The sequence below is a fragment of the Parambassis ranga genome, chromosome 21, assembly GCF_900634625.1.
Source record: "Parambassis ranga chromosome 21, fParRan2.1, whole genome shotgun sequence".
Lineage (NCBI taxonomy): Eukaryota > Metazoa > Chordata > Actinopteri > Ambassidae > Parambassis > Parambassis ranga.
In genome coordinates this window covers 21,374,536-21,396,264 of record NC_041041.1, presented here as the reverse complement: position 1 = coordinate 21,396,264, position 21,729 = coordinate 21,374,536, and the positions used below count along the sequence as shown (strand labels likewise).

At 42.3% G+C, this 21,729-nt stretch overlaps 3 protein-coding genes across 3 annotated transcripts in view; 2 read left to right on the top strand and 1 right to left on the bottom strand.

Annotated features, from left to right (window-relative positions):
* Positions 1-392: 392 nt before the first annotated feature.
* tpt1 (tumor protein, translationally-controlled 1) lies at positions 393-3,073 on the top strand. Its single transcript, XM_028393756.1, has 6 exons — positions 393-546; positions 1,305-1,378; positions 1,874-2,058; positions 2,502-2,607; positions 2,778-2,894; positions 3,006-3,073. The coding sequence occupies exons 1-6, from the start codon at positions 519-521 to the stop codon at positions 3,006-3,008; spliced, it is 513 nt and encodes a 170-aa protein (XP_028249557.1). The 5' UTR covers positions 393-518; the 3' UTR covers positions 3,009-3,073.
* A 924-nt stretch (positions 3,074-3,997) lies between these two features.
* LOC114426382 (general transcription factor IIF subunit 2-like) overlaps positions 3,998-21,729 on the bottom strand; it is a 32,590-nt gene continuing 14,858 nt past the window's right edge. The window contains exons 5-8 of the mRNA XM_028393755.1: positions 7,650-7,731; positions 6,204-6,303; positions 5,487-5,630; positions 3,998-4,776 (exon numbers count right to left, since the gene is read on the bottom strand). Of these exons, the coding sequence (XP_028249556.1) occupies positions 4,642-4,776; positions 5,487-5,630; positions 6,204-6,303; positions 7,650-7,731 (461 nt within the window). The 3' untranslated portion in view covers positions 3,998-4,641. The remainder of the gene's footprint in view (positions 4,777-5,486; positions 5,631-6,203; positions 6,304-7,649; positions 7,732-21,729) is intronic.
* On the top strand, positions 20,003-21,180 carry kctd4 (potassium channel tetramerization domain containing 4). Its single transcript, XM_028393754.1, has one exon. It carries the CDS (start codon positions 20,219-20,221, stop codon positions 20,993-20,995), a length of 777 nt encoding a protein of 258 aa, XP_028249555.1. The 5' UTR covers positions 20,003-20,218; the 3' UTR covers positions 20,996-21,180.

Genomic DNA, 21,729 nt, shown 5'->3' with positions numbered 1-21,729 from the left:
GTTTTAAATGATTAAATATATCTAGCTGCTTTAAGAGTCTCGTTTTACTACACAAGGCTCAAACATAGTGATGCAAACCTTTTATGCCACTGAAAAAAACAATCAATTAAAATAACTTCCTGCATGTCTGGTAGCAGTGGGACTGGACTTTTATAAAATCATTAAAAAATCAATTTCAAAGTTATTTATACACATACAAAAATATATATTGACCTAGTGAAAGTATTTTCAATGTTATATTATATTATTCCTGTCGCTTCGTTTCATATTCTTACATATATATATTTTATATACCCTATATTTAGCATATTATTTCGGAGCTAATATACAGTAGTAGTACCGCTTGTGGCCACCGTGAGAAGGTGGCAGCAAAGCTTCGGACGGAGCTTTCCCGCCGTGACGTCAGCAGGATGTAAACGCGGCGCTTCGCGGCCTGATCGGTCTTTTTGCTTTCCCCTGCTGTAAGGGCGGTTGGCCGGCTCTCTGTCTTTGGACGATTTCACACCGAAGCAGCCAAAATGATCATCTACAAGGACATCATCACCGGTGAGTCACAGTACTTGGTCTTGTTTGTCATGTTTATTGAGATTCTGGTTCTGGCGCTGTAGTTATTTTGTCTGTTCGGATGTTAAGTTAGCCAAGCCGGCTAGCTAACTCGTGTTAGAGTATAGCGTGCTAGCCACCCTGTCGGCTAGCCGACGATGCTGCTGCCTCGGTTAGCCGTGATTATGGCTCAGTTACTGGAAACTTTTTAAAAGTGACGCAGCGCGTCGGCCCGAGCTGTGAAACAGGCGCTGCTTCAGGGTAGAAACCTGGATCAGGGCTGTTTTCGTCCGATTGTTCCCAAATGATCGCCTTACTAGTAGCTTTGCTACTTCATAAATGATCAATTGGAACTTCTTTATTTCCCTGAAGTTGCTGATTAAAACAAGATAAGTGTAATTTATACATTACTTACATACACAGAACACCACTTATCGGACCACCCGGTCCACGGAGGCTGGTGTTGGGCCGGACATTTGCTTTGTGCTGCCGGCTGTTAAGTGTGGGATTCTGGGCCTCCCTCCATCTCACCGAGCGTTAGCTCAGTTTAGCTCGGTGCCTTGATGCCGGGATTGTGATCAGTGTCTTATTCTTAATGTATTAGCCTTTTACTTTGATGTTAGCTTTAGCCTACCGAATGGTTCCTGATTGTGTAACTGTGGAGACAGACGAAGTATTTCGTAACTCTCCCTTTAACCACATCACGGAGCCTTCCAGCCGGGGTGGCCCTCTGTTACAGTGGCTTCTTCTTTCTCCATCAGGTGATGAGATGTTCTCGGACATCTACAAAATCAAAGAAACTGCCGACGGGATGTTGTATGAAGTGGAAGGAAAGGTGAGTGAGTGGGGCCTGTGGACAGAAGGGTTCTTTCTACATGCCAAGGAAAATATGACCAGGCCACTGCATTAGACTAGCTTCCTGTCTACTAGAGCCTTTACGGTACAGCATCAATTAGGGATACCAAAAATAAAAGTGCTGACATGACCACTTGCTGTGTTCTTTGTATCTTCAACGTGACATGGGCCTCCCCTGTTTGTGAATATGATCCGTGCTTTGACAAAGTGAAATCAGAAGTTTAGTTTTCCAGCTCTTTTTAGTATTTTCTTGAAGTTTAAGCAGCACAAGATTAAAAAAAAACACAAGATGATACAGAAAACTGCACAGAAACAAACTCGCAACACAAGCAACTATTACAAAAAGCTAATAAATGTAATAAACTCGGTGTGTTGAGACTTGTGCCCTGACTATTCTATTGTTGCTGACATCATCACTGATGGAGCACCATGAAGGATGTCCCTCATATCTGTCCTCTCTGCTTGATGTCTGTAGATGGTGAGCAGGACAGAAGATTTTGACGATGCTCTCATTGGAGCCAACGCTTCTGCTGAAGAAGCAACAGAGGCCAACGATGCTTCTTCGGTGTCTGGCGTGGACATCGTCCTCAACCACAAACTGCAAGAGACGTCTTTTACCAAGTCGACATACACGGCTTACATCAAGGACTACATGAAGGCGTGAGTATCAAGGATCAGACTAGCAGGGTCCGTGTACTGTTGACGTTTAATTCAGAACCAAAAAAACACTTACTTGCTGAATTTGGGTTTGCTATTTAAGGTAGATTCAGTTCATTTTAAGACCCAAAGCAACCAGCCTGCAGTCCGTGGGTATGTGAACTACCTGCAGGTCTTGCAGACACCTCAGACCAGCCCAGTCACCATCATGCAAATCTCTGGCAACAATGTATTCAGCTGATTTACTAAACTACTGCCCAACGAGGCTTCGCTGGACTTGATGCTAATGTAAAACTAAAGCTCCTAAGTTACCACACCTGTGACAAGAAAACAGGCTTGTTGACATGTGGTCACACAAGTCCGGCTAGAAGTCCATGGACTGTTAAAATGTGATCATAGACACTTTTATGTGAATGAATAACACATGTGACTGTTTGCTTGTTCAGTGTAAAGGCCGAACTGGAAAAGTCCAATCCAGACAGAGTGGCTACCTTCCAAGACGGGGCTACTGCAGCAGTTAAGAAGATCCTAGGAAACATCAAAAACTATCAGGTGGGTGCATATTTCTGTTAACGCCAACACGAGTACCATCAATCACAGGAAAGCCTAGTTCTTGGAGTATAAAGCTGCTCCTGTGGTAACCTTGATATGATTTAGTTTTACTGTACATTAATGTGTGGCGGCGCTCTATGCTGACCTCTGCCCTTCTGTCGATGCTGCAGTTTTTCACCGGTGAGTCCGTAAATCCAGATGGGGCGATTGGACTGCTGGACTTCCGTGAGGACGGAGTCACACCGTTTATGACTTTCTTCAAAGACGGTCTGGAGATCGAGAAATGTGTAAGTCTCCAGGCCCAGCTAGGACTGGATGTAAAATGAATTCAGTAGTTGTGCTGCAGTGCTTTCTGACGGGGCTCGGCCGAGTATAACGCACATTCTTCTCTTTTACAGTAACTACCTGGAATCACATCTGCTATTCAGATAACTGCTGCTTCGAACACGCCCACCCACTGCGCCCCCAAAAAACAGACTGAAGGAGCAGTACTCTGCATCTCGTCTGAACAGATCCACTCTTGTCCCATTTCTTGGATATCCACATGAAATAATTGGTCCCCGGCTACAGTTTTATCTCTTGTTTTTGAAGCTTTTTTCGTCCCTGGATTGGCAGAGTTTTGGTGATTGAGGTCAAAAGCCAGATCAGCGACTGAAGCTCTGACTCCAGTTATTAAAGATGTTTCTTCAGCATATTGTTTTAGCAATGATCAGAGGTTGACATCACCAGACCTCTTTGTTTGAACTCATGGTTGAATTAAATACGATTCCATCTTCAATGAAAAGACTTCCTGGTTTGATTTCAATTTAAAAGTTCTGCAGCTCTTTCATTTTTTTAAATAATCCATCTCTTTTTTTGGAGGAAAAATACAGCCCATAGACCAGTGCTAGGTGCTTTACCTGGTGTGTTGCAGACCTGAGTAAATGGCAGCAAATGAGCCTTGCAATCATGATAGTATTAAAGAAAACAAAGGTATTGTAACTGTATTATTTGGTGCACAAACATGAGGACCTGTGATGAAAACGCATGTGGAAACTACAAATGGGCATGTAATTACAGCCAGGACATGTTTACATTGAGCTACTCGTACATATATAATAGTAAACAGGTATATGACCATCTGTAGTTTTTTTTTCCAGAGAATGTTCAGATACCTCAGTGTGTACATGCACGTAACATAACCAGGATATTGTAAAAGGCTAATCACACATAGGGTACTAATGCATGTGTGAACACACAGATCTTGCTGAAACAACTACATGTGTTGGTGTGACCAGTGTTCTATCAGCCTGCTGTCTGTGTCCACAAACACTCATCTTGTGCATATTGAGATAAATACGGGTCAGAACACTAAAATATCAGCTGCAACCCAGTGAAGTGGAGGCAGAGCTTTGAGGAGGAATTCTGTTTGGTCATGAAACAAATAATTCCGATTGTGTGTTATAACGTAAGCATATTGTGTTTATTTCCCCCACGTTATACATCTGTCTGTAACCATCAAGTTAAATCAAAGTGCTGACTCCACCTTAATCAGGCTTTCAATGGTTAATGATAAACACTCATAGCTGGGTGTGGTCAGAAGCACAGCAGGTTCTGCTCTGGGTGAGTCACTGTAAATATAGTTTACACAGATGCACCATGGAAGTGAGTTTTGCTCTGTTGTTCTTTACTGCTGTGGGAATTTAAAATAGCTGAATAGAATCATATTTAGGCTGCCACCATGTTGTTCCAGTGCATGGAGCCTAGAAACAGCCTTTTTTGTGTCAAACACAGGTCTAAATATCTGCCAATAATTCCACTTGCTTCTTTTTACAAGTCACAATATCTGCTGTGAAAGACATTTGATTGAGGGATGATAAATGAGAATGACAATGACAACATGACAATAACGTTCGATCATAACTTCAGAAAAAAGGAATTTGTATTTCATTTAATTTTCAACATCAAGCTAGCTTGAACTCCAAAGTATAAACTAAAACAACCTGATTTCCTTTAGATGTTTACTTCTTTAAGTCGAAGGTTTCCTGTTGTGACCTAGGCAGACTCCATCTCCTCCTCTTCCTCAGCAGGGCGGTAGTGGCGGTACTCTGGCTTCAGTTCCCAGGTGCTCTTATAAGCTCCTTTGCTGTTGTATGTTCCAATTTCCCTCATGATCTCTTTCAGGTAGGTCTGCAGAAAAAAACTCAACAGTGAATGTATTTACATGCATTTTGTTGTAACATAAAAAAATCATGACAAAAATGTTTCAGCAGTTGAGACACCTCAAAAGCAATACACAATGCAATGATGCATTTTTTAATAATCACTCCTTATCTAGGCCCGCCTGGTCATTCACTGAGATGTGATGCACTACTCTAAACTGACCACTAGGTGTCTCTGTTGAGCCAGCAAAGAAGCAGCCACTCTACCTAATGAATAGCAGCGATGTGTTTCAAGACTTTTCATAATAGTCATTTCGGTTACTTTCGTTCAGTTAATTTGAGTGTTAGCCAAGTGCTTTAGGAGCGGAGTGATGGTGTGTGGAGTGTATTGGGGCGTTTGACTCCTACTCAGCCCATGGTTATGCAATCAGATGCAATCAGAGGGAGAGGACGACCTCGAGGTCTCATCAGCACCTACACATTGCTGCTCACTGCGCGCTGGAACCAATCCACTGCGCTGTATCGATTCATCCCATGTTTGAGTGTGAGTGCGTGCACACACGCTGGCTCAAATTTCAGCCACAACAGATAGTGTGAACAGGCATGGACGTCACGCTGTGGGCGATTTGTTCAAATTTAACAAAGAAAGGTGGATAGTGGGCAGGTGTGTGTGTGTGTTTCTAACCATTTAAACTCTTAGGTGCATATTGCATGTCTGTGTGTGTCTGTGCTGCTCACCACAGGTTGTTTGGTGATGTCCACCAGGTCCTTGATGTTGTAATACTGGTGCTTCTCGAAAGCAGAGAAGAGCATGTCTAACACGACCTGCCGCTCAGCCCTCACCATCTTCCCCTCGGACTTCTTCTTCTTCTCATACTCCACCTTAGGATCACACTGACCGTTACCACTGATGACAGTGACAGTGATTTCAGTTCAATACATACACATGTATCGCTTTTAACTCTGTTTTTTGTGAATACATGAACTAATAAACGTCATGGTAAAAGGAAGGTTATATGTCGATGACTGACGCTGTATTTACCTAATACCATGCCCACCATGATCAGATGATTTGTTTAACAACAAAAGATTGAATTAAAAGAGAGTTACTAACGTTCACTCTGATTATGAATGTAGGTATATTTTGACTCACCTTTACTTGAGTATTTATCAGCAACTTTATAATTATCCAATCAGTGGTAAAAATTTAACAAGGTACACCCTGAGACTAACTACATAAAATAAAACTACCTTCAACAGCTTTAATTTTAATGAGATGAAAACATTCAAATATTCTCCAAAAGTATCCATTATTCTGACGCGTACCATTCTGCATATACTTTCGGTACCTTAACTGGACTTTGATTGCTTATAGGTAATTTAAATGCATGTTTAAATGTCCTTTGATTATTCAGTTGTTTTAAATGATCCAACACACACACGCTGCCTTCTTACATTGAAGTTGTGGTTGGCCACAGGCTTAAAGATGGTGGTGACGGCTCTCTCCAGCTGCTGTGACAAACGCTGAGGCTTGATGGACTCTTTAATCTGCAGCCTGACACACACACACACACACAGAGTAAGATTAGGTATGACATCTCGGTCTCAGTTGACAGATGCACCCTTTGGCACGATGGCATCTGTTAGCACCTTTAAGCTAAACCAAAATAATTTCCAGCAGCTGCTCTATTCAAAGATCTTTGCACTCTATTTATTTCGGTGTGTTTGCCCTCTGTTCAGCTCATCATTTCGATAACATGCATTTGTTTGCCTTTTAAATGATCTTTTCAGTTTGCAGAATAGTGTGCTGGAAACAATCACTTGGAACATGTAGTGACAATTCCAACAGAACTCTTCTTGAATACACAGTGGCACCATGACAACATTATGTCCTTCATCTCCTGTAGCCTGCAGTAATGGAAGGACATTTGTCAGCTGCCATCCAAATGGAAAACACAAAAACTGGATCCAAAAGTGAAGAGTTTTGTTGTCAAGTTTGTAAAGAACGAGTATCAGTTCACTCTGTGCTCTGACGGCGTACAGAGGAGAGTTTATCATCCTGTAACCTGTCAGACCACAGAAGAGTTGCCAGGTCAGAAGGACTTTAACCCTTTCCTTCTGTGTGTGGTTCACCTTACTGATTTGGCACACTGTTCTCATTCTCTGTGTGTTCATCCGCCTTGGGTTGTATTGTAGCAGTGCATCTGCCACAGTGATGCTGTTGCTATAGCAATACCATCCACTAACTCTGGCTGGAACAACATTCCAATGAGACATAAACCTTGTTTTTTTGTTTTTTTTTTCAAGGCAGAGTGGATTCAAGTGTTTTGTACACAAATACAACAATGCCCCTGTCAACACGACGTCCACTGCTGTTGGAATTAATTCACAACACTTGAACCCATTGTGATTTACGCAGGGGTGAAAGAAACAAAGCTCGTCAGATAACAGATGCGGTACTGACGGCTTTGTGCATTTGTCATACGTTTGTGTGTTTATTGTTCTTATGAAACAGTCATTGTTGTCAGGTGCATCTCTAGAATTTTCACTTCACTTCACTTTTGACTCCTACAATGTTTCCAATATTGAGAGGCTACAATGACCATTCCAACATTCTCAGAAATATGCCTACAACTGTGCCATAATGATGCTGGAAGGACATGTGCATTGTTATAGTTGCACATATTAGTGGATAACTTCTCTTTGAAATCCATAAGCAGGTAAAAAAGAATCTGCATGTCTCGTGACAGTGCACCCCTTGTGTCCCAACTTACCCACATCAACATGTAGACCACGCGCAACTTTTAGGGACAGAAACATTTTAAAAATTCATGAAGTAACTCTGGTTACTTGACAGGTTGTCAGGTGTGTCTCAGGCAAACTATTTCAAAGCTCACTCACTTTTTCAGCTTCATGTAGTTTTCAGTGACGACCGGTCTGCATTCAGCTCTGTGCACCACCATCCCCTCCAGACTGATTTCATCTGCAACAAAGACAGTGACTCAGCTACATCGCTGTGATTCACACACACACGCAATGAGGCTGGGGAAAGAAATGTCATGCAATCTTCGTTTAGTTGATATAAAATGTATATAAGAAACATGTGTGCACAAACACAAGAGTCAGATCTCAAAATGCTAGTGGCAAACGCTATGTGTCATAACAGTGATGTGGGTCATAGTAAATACAGAAGGCCTTTATATAGTTTTGCATGTACACAATATAATCCAAAACAAAGACACAGAACCCGATCAAACACATGAAACTTATTCCTCAGTACACAACAGTTACAGAACAAAGGCCCAAACCATGACACTGCCACCACCATGCTTCACAGGTATTCTGTCATTCTTGTCGTTTTCCCAGCAGTCCTCTGGTTTGTCCACATCACCAACTGCGGCAGGCAGCAATGTTCTTTTTGGAGAGCAGAGTCTTTCTCCATGTACACCATGGCTGTTCATCAACAGTAAAAAAAACTATGGGTTTCTGAAGTGCTGTTTTGAGGCTCAGTGGAAGGCTCCAGGACAATCGCCATGTCGGTTTTGTGATGGCTTTTAACCTCATCACAAAACTCCACATATAGACAGAGAGGGGAAGGCGAGTGGAGCTGAGGTGGACAGGAAGGCGCGGAAGCAGGCAAACCCGCTGTCACTCAAAGCAGTCCATAATTATGCATAATTTTAATGACGAGTTGATTTTGGACTTCTTGCTAGAGACCAAAGTGATTTTTTTTAACCAGGCTGTAAACATGTTTATTTCTGCTGTGATGTTGGCGATTTTACCATGGGAGTCTGTGGGGATTGACTCACTTTTGTCAGTCAGTCCCTAGAGGCTGCGGTGTGAACTGCCGTTTTTACCACTTTCCGCACTGGCATCAAGTCTGGTGGGTGCAGCTTGGGTTTTTCACTGTTCTCCTGATGGTGGATTTATCAGCCAATAAGAGAGAGGCCTTTAGCTGCTTGGAGGTCATCCTGGTTTTTCTTTTGAAACCCCTGACCTATCTTATTTTTGTAGTAATCACTGTCAATGCAATGGACCTGCCTCCATGTGTACACCATCTGTGTGTCTGTGGATGTGCCGAGTCCAAACCCTTTAGAGCTTTTCCAGCCTGATGAGCTGGAACGACTGTTTGAAAGAGGTCAGGGAAACAGGACACTTACTGACAGCTCTCTCATCTTATTGACTGAAAACACCTCTGAACAGAGGACTCTAATTTGACCAAAGCCTAACCCTAGAGGTTCAAATACTTTGACCACTCACAACTAAACAAGAACATTTCTGTTGTTTGGCTTCTCCTTTTCTTTTTTCAGGAACTGTGTGAAAATCTGCTTTTGAGTGGGCCGTGTTTTTATGCAGAAGTATAGAACATTCTAAGGGGTTTCACAAAGCTTCAAAGACATAGAACTATTAAGAATCTGACAAATACCAAAAACTTCATCAACTGCTCTGACGTCCACAACTATAAGACACTAACAAGGACAAAGACACAGCGTTTCTAGGTGTCCTTCACACTGTCTCTCAGGTTAGTGTGGGGTTAACATGTCTGCCACCTTTTTCTCACACTTTAAACAATGTAGTGGAGATGCACTGTTCATCATCAAGCGGCCGTGACAACACTTGAGGGTCTGAGAGCAGCAAAAAACCTTGAACCTTAACTGATGATCTACGTACACATGAAGACTGCAATTTACTTTCCCCTTCACCTTGAAAGCAGGAAAGCATGTACGCAAGAGCTACAAATCCAGGTGTGCACATCTGGGAAAGAGCCTCGAACACACTTGTAATTGCTGTCACTGTCTCCAAGAGTGTGTATAGATTTCTACTTTCAACACACACACACACACACACACACATATATATATATATATATATATATATATATATATATATATATACATTAAAAAACTGTTACATCTGCAAGTTCAATGAACCGTCCTCAATTTCCAGCTTGGCATGGTTTGCTGTTCCTAACTCACCTTGCATTTGTACAAACTGTTCTGTCATTAGGTACTTTAGACCTTTTTCCTGAAACATCTGATGCCTCTTCTGCTGCACTCCAGTCATTACTGTAGCCACTTAGCCACAATTATTATTATTTTTCTGTCTGCTTGTTTTTAATAGACTGTCCAGGAAGTGGTTTCTGTCCAGTTGGTGAGCGTTGGTGTTATATTGGCAACAGCTCAACCTATTGTGCATCATTGCACCATATGGCATCATTTGTGTCTTGGGCATGTGATAGGTCCAATGAGGAATTACATTTCACACCCATCAAAAACCAGAAGACAGACAGGGCAGAGATGCTGAAAGGGCATAGGGAATGGCCTGAGTGACCTATAGAAGAGAGGGACAACATCTCCCTGGATGTCCCCCTGGGTGGGTGGGTATCTATCCATCTAATCCACAGGTGTGGAATACCAAGTTACTAAATCTTCTGTGGATACATTCGTTTTCATCTTGCTTGCCTCTCTTTTCCTTTTGTCATAATCACTTAGCACTTCAAATGTGTGGGAGAAATGCAAAGAAAAATATTCAAGGAGAAACTCTCTCAAGCGTCATCTACAACGTCAGTCTCTGCTGACGGAGGCACAGCAGGATCACCTGCCATTCGACTTCTGTTGTTCTGTGGTTCCCTCGTCTGCAGCATTCACACAGATGAAGCACTGTACTGTCTGGCAGTTATTGCTCCATTCATGTCTTCTCACATGTCAAAACAATGTAAAGAAAAAGATTCGTTTTGTGTGTCTCACTGCACTGGATGCACATGACGCAGTTCTACTGAGTGGCAAAGCACTTTTTGTTTTCATGAATTATTTACTTCTCCAGTTGTTCTTGTGAAAAAACTCTTTAAAGATTGATGACTGGAATGCCAGAGGAATCATTTAGGGTCCTGTTATTGGTTGGGACAGAACGTGTGTATTGATCCAGAACATTTTGCAGTGGGTGGATTTGTTATTTGTTCCCAGGGCATGGCCGCTCTGAAGATGTAATGTGTTAATCTCCATAACATACTCATACAAACTGTACTTAACTGTCAACTTGTGGCTGGCTCCCAAAGCAAGATACTACCATCAGGTTTAAAATATAAAGGTGATTTTTTTTACACATATAATTTGTCATGTTCACAAAGTTAATGCCCCATCTTTTAATTCTATGTTTCAAAGCTCAAATAATATTCCAAAAAATCCAAGATCCATCAATCCATCAGAGTCTACGGACCTCACTGAGCATGCTCAGTGTTAATGTGTCAGCACAATTAGAAGAAGACTGAACAAGTACAGTTTGTTTGGAGGGTTACCAGGAGAAAGACTCTTCTGTCTAAAAAGCACATGGAAGCAGGACTGAGGTTCACTAAACTGCATCTGAACAAAGAACAACACTTGTGGAACAATGTCCTGTGGACAGATGAGACCAAAGTGGAGTTGTTTGGTCTTAATGATCACCACCATGTCTGCTGAAAACTACACAGCATTTCAGCAGAAACACCTCATACACACTGTCGAGCACTGAGTGAGTACGACCCAAAAAACTGAACTCCAAACACATGATCACTACAGTTACAGTTAACTGCAGGTTGCTGGGTGACACGGGTGGCACGCTTCCTCAGACCAGACAGACCTAATTAACAACTGTTTGTGCATCCTTCAAGGTCTACATCGAGTATTGATACAAAAAACAATAAAGCTGCAGTAAATGCCCACAATGATGTCATCTAGTATTTGAAGTCATTTCATATCTTAGCACAGAGGAATAAGTGATTTAAGCAAACATACATAACTGTATTCACAAAGCTGAGCAAAGAACAGGTGCAACTGCCAACACAGTCACCATGGAAACCATCACATCACCACCTGACATCATGTGTCACAAAACATTCCATCAACTGGCCGTAAGAGTCACTTTTTAATCTTGAGGCAACGAACACTTTGCAGTACGTGTCAGAGATCTCACTAATGTTCATCTTTGCCTTTTCCACAAATGGATGCAATTATGTGCAATTATTGGCTGGTGAGTGCCAGAGCACAGATCAACATGTCTAACACACACACCCACACATAGACAACATGTGTGCACACATGCTGAACAGGCCTGCCCTACATCTCTGGTTTGAAAAAGTCCAACAGGTTCCTGGAGAGGCGGAGCAGTTTTTCTCCTATTTGTATCTTCCCATTTCTTCTTAAGGTCGAGAAAGAAGGAGAGGGATGTCTTTCTAAACATGGACTCACACATAGTAGAGAGAAGGCCAGCATGAGATGACCACAGCCCAAGGCCTCTGTGTGTGGGAGGAACCACTTGAGATGAACCGTAGATTCTTGCACACTGGCTTCGCTACACAACTCTGCAGAGCTAAATTAGTGCCGAGACCTTCATTTCATATCCTGATTCACCTACGCAAATCTCATCCAGGACCTCATTACTCTGCAACAGATGTAGTTTTCACACAGCTACGTCAATACCACAAATACAATGTGACTCAATAAATACTACTCACCAGCTTTAGGTTTTTTTCCCCACACCTGTTGGCTCCGTGCAGAATATAGTATTTGAATTAAATGTGTGGCCTGATAATGGGAAATGTGTATGTTAGCTTTCTTTTTCAGAGTGAAGCTGTAGCATTATGAATTTGTGCAGGAAACTTAATGGATCTTCTTATTAGATTAGAGGCTTTTCCTCTTTGCATGGCGGTTTTAATTTGCATTTGCACATATAATGATGAACTGTGGGTGACTTACAGAAGTGCCTCAGAGCTCAACAGTGATTTTCACCACAGAACCATTTATGTTTTTTGATGCAGTGCCAACATCCACTAATGGTTTTCAGCTCTGTCCCTTGTGTGCAAAATGTTTCCCCAGATCCTTTGAATTATTTGATCATGTCTAGCTTTACTCCTGAAACACTCTCTGGGATGTTGCTTTTATAGTCAACCTAGCTGCCAACTTTGCCCACCAGTGGCATTTTCAAATGATTACCGAATAATTGCATGTCATTCCATGTACATCTAAATCGCTGTCACCTCCAGCAGAATGACAGGATGATGAGACGCCTCCCTATTGGATGAGACATGAGTGTGCGGTGCTTTACATGGTAATACACCAGTATCAAAGATATACGTACGTCAATCTTGGCTTTAGCTGTTATCAGTCCTCTCCCACATTGTTGTGTAACACACACACACACTTGCTCTCTGCCTGCCCATCATGCCATACTCTAAACTCCAGAGGTCTGAATTTAACACAGATAATGTCAAAACAACAGAAAGCTGGTACAGACACATGCTATCCTGAAAATAGATGCACAGTGAGGAAAAAGCAGCTTCAGGTATCGCCATGTCAGAGTGTGTGTTCACTGAATGCATCACAGTTAAAAAGTAAGTGAAGCTCACACAGGTTACCTGAACAAAAAGCCTAGGATTTTCCATTTCCACTCCACTTTTATGAATTCTGAAGCCCAAATATGTTTAGCAGTTTGAAAGCTAACCACATGACTTGAATGGCACCACCACCAAGCACAGCATCCTTCACCTGTTCAGAGCAAGTACTCATTGTCCCTGACAAACCCTTCTCTTTTAGGCATCTATCATATTTTGTGTCATAGAATATAATGTGAAAATCATGACTGTTTTGACCTTAGGCCTTATGTTGAGTACACTTTGACTTTCAGACGAGGGAATCAAATGCCAAAATGCTTCAAATGTCTGGGTTTAGTTACTCATTCTATTCTAGATCCCAGGCGTCTGTATCCAATATTACTATTCAGTCCCAATAAATACATGGTTAATGTAGGGAAAGAGGGTTTTCTAAGTGTTTTTTGTAATTAAGCATAAATAATTCCTTTACATTTACTGAGCTGTTTATCATACATCAGATGAGATGGCTGATGTTAGCTGGTGCAATACAATCCTTCAGCATTATCATTATTTTAGGTTACTAAAGTTATCAAACATTTATAAGACTGTGATATGAAGACAAAAGTAACAAGAACAGAAGGACCTGCTGAGAAATTCCAGGTTCTCAGAATATTAAACATTTGCAGCAGTGGAAACACCCACATTTTATTAAGCAGCATAATATGTTAATGCCTCAATAGCTTGCACATCTCAACTCTTTTACTCCAGCTGATTCCCTTCATAATATTAACGCCTGCCTAGATAAACCAGCAGAACCTTATTAAATAGTGGCATATTCACACAGGGAAGTATATTAAAATATGTTGATACCATGCTGATTTAAGAGTTTAAGAACAAAAACAGGGATTAAATTATATTTACTGTTAAACTATCAGGCAGCTAACTCCTTATGAGAAGTGAAGAATGGCTGAGAAAGACAGCAGAGGAGGAGAGAGACAAATGCAAGGGTGAGAAGGTCAGTCATCCACCCCCTCACGCTCATCTCTTTCCTCCATCTGCTCCGAGGCCTTTTCCTCAAAGCTGTGACCTCCCTAATGTTAAACACAACAAACAGCTCACCGCCCACTAGGCCTCCATCCACCATCAGTGTCTCCAGCCATCAGTCCTCATCTCTGATTTAAAAACACAAGAGCCTACACGTAGAGTCATGTAAAATAAAAAACATGTTGGGTTTCATCAGCATCCAACATGGACACTCTATGGCAGCTCTTTGTCTCTTCAAGGTCTCGGGCTCCTTTCAGGACCTACAAAAAGAATCTTTTTTGTCTTTCAAAGCCCTGACCCTGCTGCTGCTTTCCTGACGGCGCCTCAGGCTGATCATGTGACCCAGGTTATCTCTTTTTTCGTATGATTTCACCACTGCTTCTCTAAAGCAGCCGCCTCACTCAGACTTCAGCTGAGATGTGACTGAAGCCTGCTGACCTGAGTTTGTGTATTAATGATACACCGCTTCACACAGACATCAACAGGTATGATACAAAGACAGAAGGAGAAGTAAGAAAACCTTTACTAAACCTAAACTATATATACAGTGGACTGGTCTACATCAAAAATATTTAGCAACTTTAATTAATTTAATTCAAATTCAAAAATCAGAAACACATTTGAATATAAAACGCAGCAGCAGAAGGCAGGCTGGATACAAAGGGTAATAAATGTGGATTTGTTTCTTTGCTTGAGATATTGCAGAGAGTGAGGCATAAGTCAGAGGATATTCGTTTTATTCTATGATAAAAACATGCAGTGAATACTCTATAAATAATGTTGTCTAAATGAGTTTGTTGGGGACACTGATGACAGTAAATATGGCAAGCTTTACTTTAGTGACTATATTTAGGCTATATAAAAATTAAAGTGTCAGTCTATTCACCAGCTTGGTTCATCTCTAAACCTCCAGGCTGGTCTACAAACATCTCTTCATCACATTAATAAACAGTGTCTCTCACGTGAGTCTTTTAATGACATCTTAATCATATCTATAGTGACTAAATGTCCTGAAAATGGACAAAGTACATGCAAACAGACTGATACACCGTGCTAATATCTCCAAAGGGGCTCTAAACAGTAGATACACAAGGACCCTGGTGGAGTTTATAAAACAGAAGAACCAGTTTTAGTGTTTGCAGATGTAGAATTCTGCTTAAACAGCTCCCCCAAAAGCAATCTGATCACACAAGCCACACTAAAAAAATGTCACTGCATTAAGTAACTAAATGCCAATGACATTCATTTTACAGAAAAACTGTGTTTTTTCTTAACATCTGTGCTTGAAATCAGCGCACAGTCCAGCAGCCAGGCTCTGTTTGTGTTTCAGGCAGCACAGCAGAGCCTCTGAAAACGGACTTCTTTCTCTCTGTGGCATCCAGTGCATGCTCTCTAGGATTTAGCTGAGAGGGGGGGTGATTCCAATGCCCTGACTTCTCCTGGCTTGAGTATTCTTAAAGTGTGTGTGTGTGTTTTTGGATCATTAACCTGCTCAAATATCCACTTTTGATTTATTTATTTATTTATTAATGAATTGATTAACTAGTAGCATATTGATCTCTGAGCTTGTTATCGCTGAGCTCTACTGATGTCTGCGCAGTATCTTCGCCCTTCTGATTACAAAGTAGATGACGCTTTACATGTGAGGAGTTAATGATACAGGTGCTATAAAAAGCCACCACCATGCACATGATGACTGCTGCTCCAGCCTTGCTGGGAGAGCTGTGAAAATGCAACACGTCAGGTGCAACTGGTGCTAAATCTTACAGAATATGCAAACAATGAGTGCCTATGTGCAGTTGTGGGAATATACATGTACCTTTTGTGTGCGTGCTTAGTCTGATAATTGTTGATATTTCTACAACAAACATTTATTTACAGTTTCATACGTGTATTTTTCCATCCACAGAATTTCAGTCAGATTTGCTTCTTATTCTTTCAGCTTTGTAGACACACAAACAGTTTATGTAGTACAGTGTATGCATGTAACAACAACAAGGAAGCAATGTGGGTGGATGGTGAGGGGGGGGGCGTCACTGATTGGATCTCCAAATATAATTTCCCATTAGAGCTCATCTCTGCTTAGCCCAGAGGCTGATTCATTAAGGAAATTTAATGATTCCGTTTGTTAACTCTGAAGTGATTTTCCGACATTTGTAACCGGTATTCAGCCCACTCGTTTGAATTTCCAAATCCATATGCAACGAATAGGCTTTGAAGTGCTTCTAATACAAAGAGAGAACTGCTGGGCAGTTTAATTACCGGACTTGACTGGTGTGCACCCTGAAGGCTAATTGACTGTTTTATAAAATAGAGCATAACACATGTTTTAAAATGCAGCAAAGCAGGCGGATTTTAAATACTGAAGACTGTCTTTAATGATTTCACTGCCACGGTCAGGTGGAGAAGTAAAAGATGCAAGAGATCAAGGCTGGGTGCAGCTTCTGCAGGGATGCTGTCACTATGTCATTACTTAGTGGTGAAAAAGCACTGAGCCATGAAGCAAAGCTCACAAGTCACCATCTCTATTGCTAAGAAAATAGCTGCTTTTACCATCTTTGGTTGGATCAGGTGGAAAATAAACTAATCAAAGGATGAACCACAAATAAACCTACAACACGTCCTCACGAAATAAAAATGGCAATGATACATCCATCAGATATGACACGTGGTTTTGTTTGTGCTAACCGAACAACTACGTTTACATTAAGGGAACATATGATCGTATTGTTTAATGACATCCAATACGGCCTCATGTTGCATTTTCCTGGGTATACATCAACTCACAATGCTAAGATACAGGTATAATATTTATGTTGAAGTCCATAAAACAGCAGCTAATATGACATATGCATGTTCATAGGATATACAATATTTAAATGCTGGTACAAGCTCAGCCTGAGCCAATGAGATTAACTTGACCCATGACTCACAGACTCCATACGGCAGATAGACTTCCATAATGAATAAAGCGAGAGATTGACAGCTCTGAGACCCTATTTTAAGTGGTTGCCATGCCAGCTTCACAGCAGTCAGTGACTCCATGTAACACTACAAGCTCTTAGAGCAGAATGAATAATTCACCACCTTTAAGAGGGAAGGAGCGTCCTACATACAGGCATTTTGGGAAATTCAACTCAAAGATCCGAAGCAGTTCATTTGACAAAGAGATTAAAACTCACAACAACCAGATCTTCGCTAACTTAAAAGACAACGATCGCCCCCCCAATGAACCAGTTTTAAATGAGCAGGACGTAGAAAGCAGGTCAAACCTCCCACAATCCTCTCTGCTGCATCTTGTCCTCGTTTGCAATTCCAATTGAGTGTTGTTAATGACGATCCATCTAATCATTTATGATTAGAAAACCGCTGCAGATATATGGGGCTGTCAGCCTGAGATCTTCGCTCAGATAAACACCCAGAGAAGCAAAGGGAAGCTGCACAGCTTCAGTCTGCCACCTCAATTAGCGCAGCAGTCACATGTCAATCTTCAATCTTCGCCTACACACAGCACTTTCATTTACAACGACTGAGGAGTAACTGGTTGACAACCTGTTGCATCAGTGAAACCCACCTGTTGCTCTTTAAGATGAACAAGGAAACAGGAGATTATCATGATTCTCATAGTGTCCACATGCAGCAGCATAATGCTGCTATTCTCACAGGTTCTAATACTGCACAATGGCCCTCTACTGTAAATGGCAAACAGCAGTGGTCAACTGGGCTTATTTTAATTAACATTAATTCATTACTGGCAAGCTCTCTAATTAAGGTAAGCATGCTAACCAACTAGCCTAATACCACCAAAGGGCACGCGCCTGTCAGCTTAAAGAAGTTGCTCGGTTTCTTGCTGACACAGATGTAGCTCTCCTCTGTGACAGTGCTATGTCGTATCAATGTCTGACTCAAATATCCAGATCTGGGCTACAGATTTCTGAGAGACAATCACTACTTTTACTGTTGTTTTTTTAAAAATCGTTTCTTACTCACCTCCAAGGTTTTAATACACTTTGATTAATTAAACAAATCAATCAGTAATGAAAATTCCGACTGGTCGCTCCAGGACCCTTATTCTCTGTAGCCTGCAGTGTTTAGGGACGCCAAGTTATTACAACTCCCCCCCCCCGTCAAAGTAAAGAAAGTGAAATTACTTTACTACTTTAAATTAACCAATAATTGCCCCTGGTATATAAATATCCTTGTAAAAAGCAAGCACACTGCCTCTGTTAGCCCTGCATTGACAAATGCTGCTACGATCCAGGTATTTTGTCACTGCCAGACTCCTGTGTAAGTGCTGATAAATTATGCAAATTGACTGGCACAGCCTCCATGGTGTAAAAACACATGAAGGGAAGGTTACAAACTGTCTGCACTGAAACTGGGCTCAGAATTCATCCATCCATTTGTGAGACATGTTCAGTCACATTCTTAAGTCTAAGAATTCCCTAAAACTTATTCAACTGCAACAGCAAGAAACCTGACATTTGACAAAATGCAGACTGCTGCCACCAGAACTCCACAGTTAGTCTCTGAAACACTGGAGAGAAGCCAGGGCCCTTTCTGAAATTGATTATTGGTTTACAAAATCATTAACTCACCGTGTGGTAGCTGAAGAAGTCAGAGCATGTATTCAGTACACATTGATTTTCTAGTCTCTAATGAATCAAACACTCCTAGAAAGAATCCCCTGCCAGCAAACACACATCAAACAAAAAAGAGGCAAGTGTCTTTTACTTGTTTTACTACTGGCTTTTTAAAATGAGCAACTCCTCAGCTTTGAGTCCTAATACAGAGCATCGGACCCAATCATCCACCGAGTACACACACACACACTTTTATGTTTTTGTCACACACAGAAACCAAAAACATTAGCCTAACACACACAGCCCTGCCAGACCCCAAGTGTTTCCTCATGTTTGATATGAACTGTGATTTTTACACATTTGCACTAGAAGAGACACAGTCATGTGAAAACACACACACACACACACAATGGTGGTGTGAGTCGTTAGTAGCAAATGGCCAGTCTACTGCAGGGGGCTATACAAGCCAAAGCATCAGCCAATTCAAAACCTTCAGTCCTTTATGGCCAGACCACCATTCACTGTAATTAAGACTTTCCTTCACAGAACGTCGTAGCCAGCACACAAACAAATGATCAATGCACAGGCAACGTGGTCATACTGAACGGGAAGAAAACTGGACACAGGTACGTATACGTAAGGCTAACAGCCCACTTTTTCTGTCATAACCAGAGATGAGACAGAAAAAGCATGTTGAAGCCCCCCCACCACCCCTCTCTCCCTGAATTACAGTGGATTCCCTTTCAAACAGATTCCAGTCCACATGAAGTGCGCTGTGGTAAACAGATGGATTTGGCTGCAAAAACAGTTTCATATTCAGACTCACACAAGCTGAGACAATTTCACACCGCAAAAATTATGGAAGCAACCCTCCCCCCTCCATCTGGTGAGAGGAGGGTGCATGCATGTGTGCACACGTGTGTGTGAGTGTGTGTGTGTGTGTGTGTGTGTGAGTGTGTGTGTGTGTGCAAACTAATTGCTGGAGCTCAGCTTTGCACCTTTTTATCCAAGATAATTAAGGACAGAGGGAAAGAAAAGACGAAAGCACTCCTGGAGTCCATACTCTTCTGTCGTTTGCTCACATATCCCCTCGCTCTCCTCCCTGTATGTGACGCTGTCTGCCCACCCACTCTTAAAGAGAGCGAGAGAGAGAGAGAGACATCCACAGAGACTAAGATGGAGAGAGAGAGAGCAAGAGGGAGAAAGAGAGAGAGAGAGAGAGAGGAGGGACAGGAGCAGCACAGAGCCAGTCTGTTTTCAGCTCCCAGTTCACTGAAGCTCTTCTGCCAGACAGCACTCACCACACACTCTTAAACACATCCACTCTCACTATACGACAGCTGACAACACCTTCTCATTTTCTCAGCTGCACCACAGACCCACACAGTCAGATCCCAAAGAGAGAAGGATAAAAGAAACTAATCTGTAGTGCACACAGAAGCAGGCAGACGCACCAGCTCCGAGGAAGCTGGGTCGAGGCTGGAGAGGGTGACTGGAGAATGGAATGGAACCTCAGAAGGATGGAAAGTGAACTGAGGCACATCAACCCGGACCTGCTGCAGCCCAGCAAGAGCTTCAAGAAGCCCTCCTCAGGCACCATCACCCTAAATGTGGGTGGGTTCCTGTACACTGCCCACCGGACCACCCTTGCCAAGCACCAGGGGTCCTTTCTGGAAGAGCTCGCCAACGGTAAAAAGCCGGTCCAGCACACTGATTCCATGGGCAACCCATTCATCGATAGAGATGGTCCAGTTTTTCGCCATGTGCTCAACTACCTCCGAACTGGAGAGCTCCAGCTACCTGATGACTTCCGGGAGGCGGGGCTCTTGCGAAGGGAGGCCGATTTTTACCGTCTAAGCGAACTAGTGGAAGCCGTGGTCGAGTGGGAAAGTCAGAGAGCAGCCCAACGGGAAGCCGCCTTTCTGGAGGTGACGGATAGCCATGAGAGATCACAGGGCCTCAAGGTGTACTGCAGTGACGCCGCCTTCATCGATAAGGTCAAGGCGCGGCTGGTGCAGATCTCCAAAAGCCGCCTGGATGGCTTTCCAGAAGAATTTGTGGTGTCGTCCAATGTGATCCAGTTCAGACACTTCATCAAGTCTGAGCCTGGCTCACGTCTTGTCCTGAAGGAGGACAGCACGTTCCTGTGCACACTTGACTGCCTGAAACTAGAAACAGTGATGCTAGCGCTGAGATCAGGCTTCAAGCTAGTCACCAGCCTCGACAGCAGCAAAGGCTCCGTGGTGATGGCTGAGGCCCTACACTTTGTCAAATAGAATGGAGGGAAACAGGGAGGAGAGGGAGGCAGAGAGGGAACAGAGTAGTGCCTGACTTCATATCCACCCCACTAAGACAAGGTATTGGTTTGAAAGTCTTGTAAATGTTGTAATGTGTCATTGGGTAGGAGAATGGGTGGGTTAGACTGTCTTTACTGCACAATCGTGGCTTACAAACACAGAATATACGTTTTTGGGTGATCATTATCAGCAGAATGGCATGTTGGCAACCTTTGCACTGCTTTGCGAGCTAGTAATTATTCAGAATGATCCAGATCTTTGTGGCAAATATGAGATGTAAACTGCATAAAAGTATAATATGGAAGATAGGCCAAGACCGAATCTGAACATCAACAGCTTTATCAGGGGATTTGTTTCTTCACAACAAACTGCTTCTGCTGCTTTGTCAACGGCAGTGCCATGAAGTGCACTGTTGTGCCATTCAGCTTTTACTACAGTGTGTATGTGTCTTGTTTTAACACCGTGTGTGCTGTGCTTAGTTGCTTTGATAGCTTGTGTTTAGTTTATCAGCCTCTCTGGGAAGCCGAAAGGAAACACTTTTTTTTTTGAACAGAAAGAAAGTTCACATCCAAATGTCCGGTCAAGTTAAAAAGCAAAGAACTGTGTTGTAAAGGGCTTTGAATCTAGCATGATGCATGTGCACTAAATAAACATGTGTGTTTGTTAGTGCTGTGAGACTCTGTGAAGCCAGTGCCACAACAATGCCTATTACT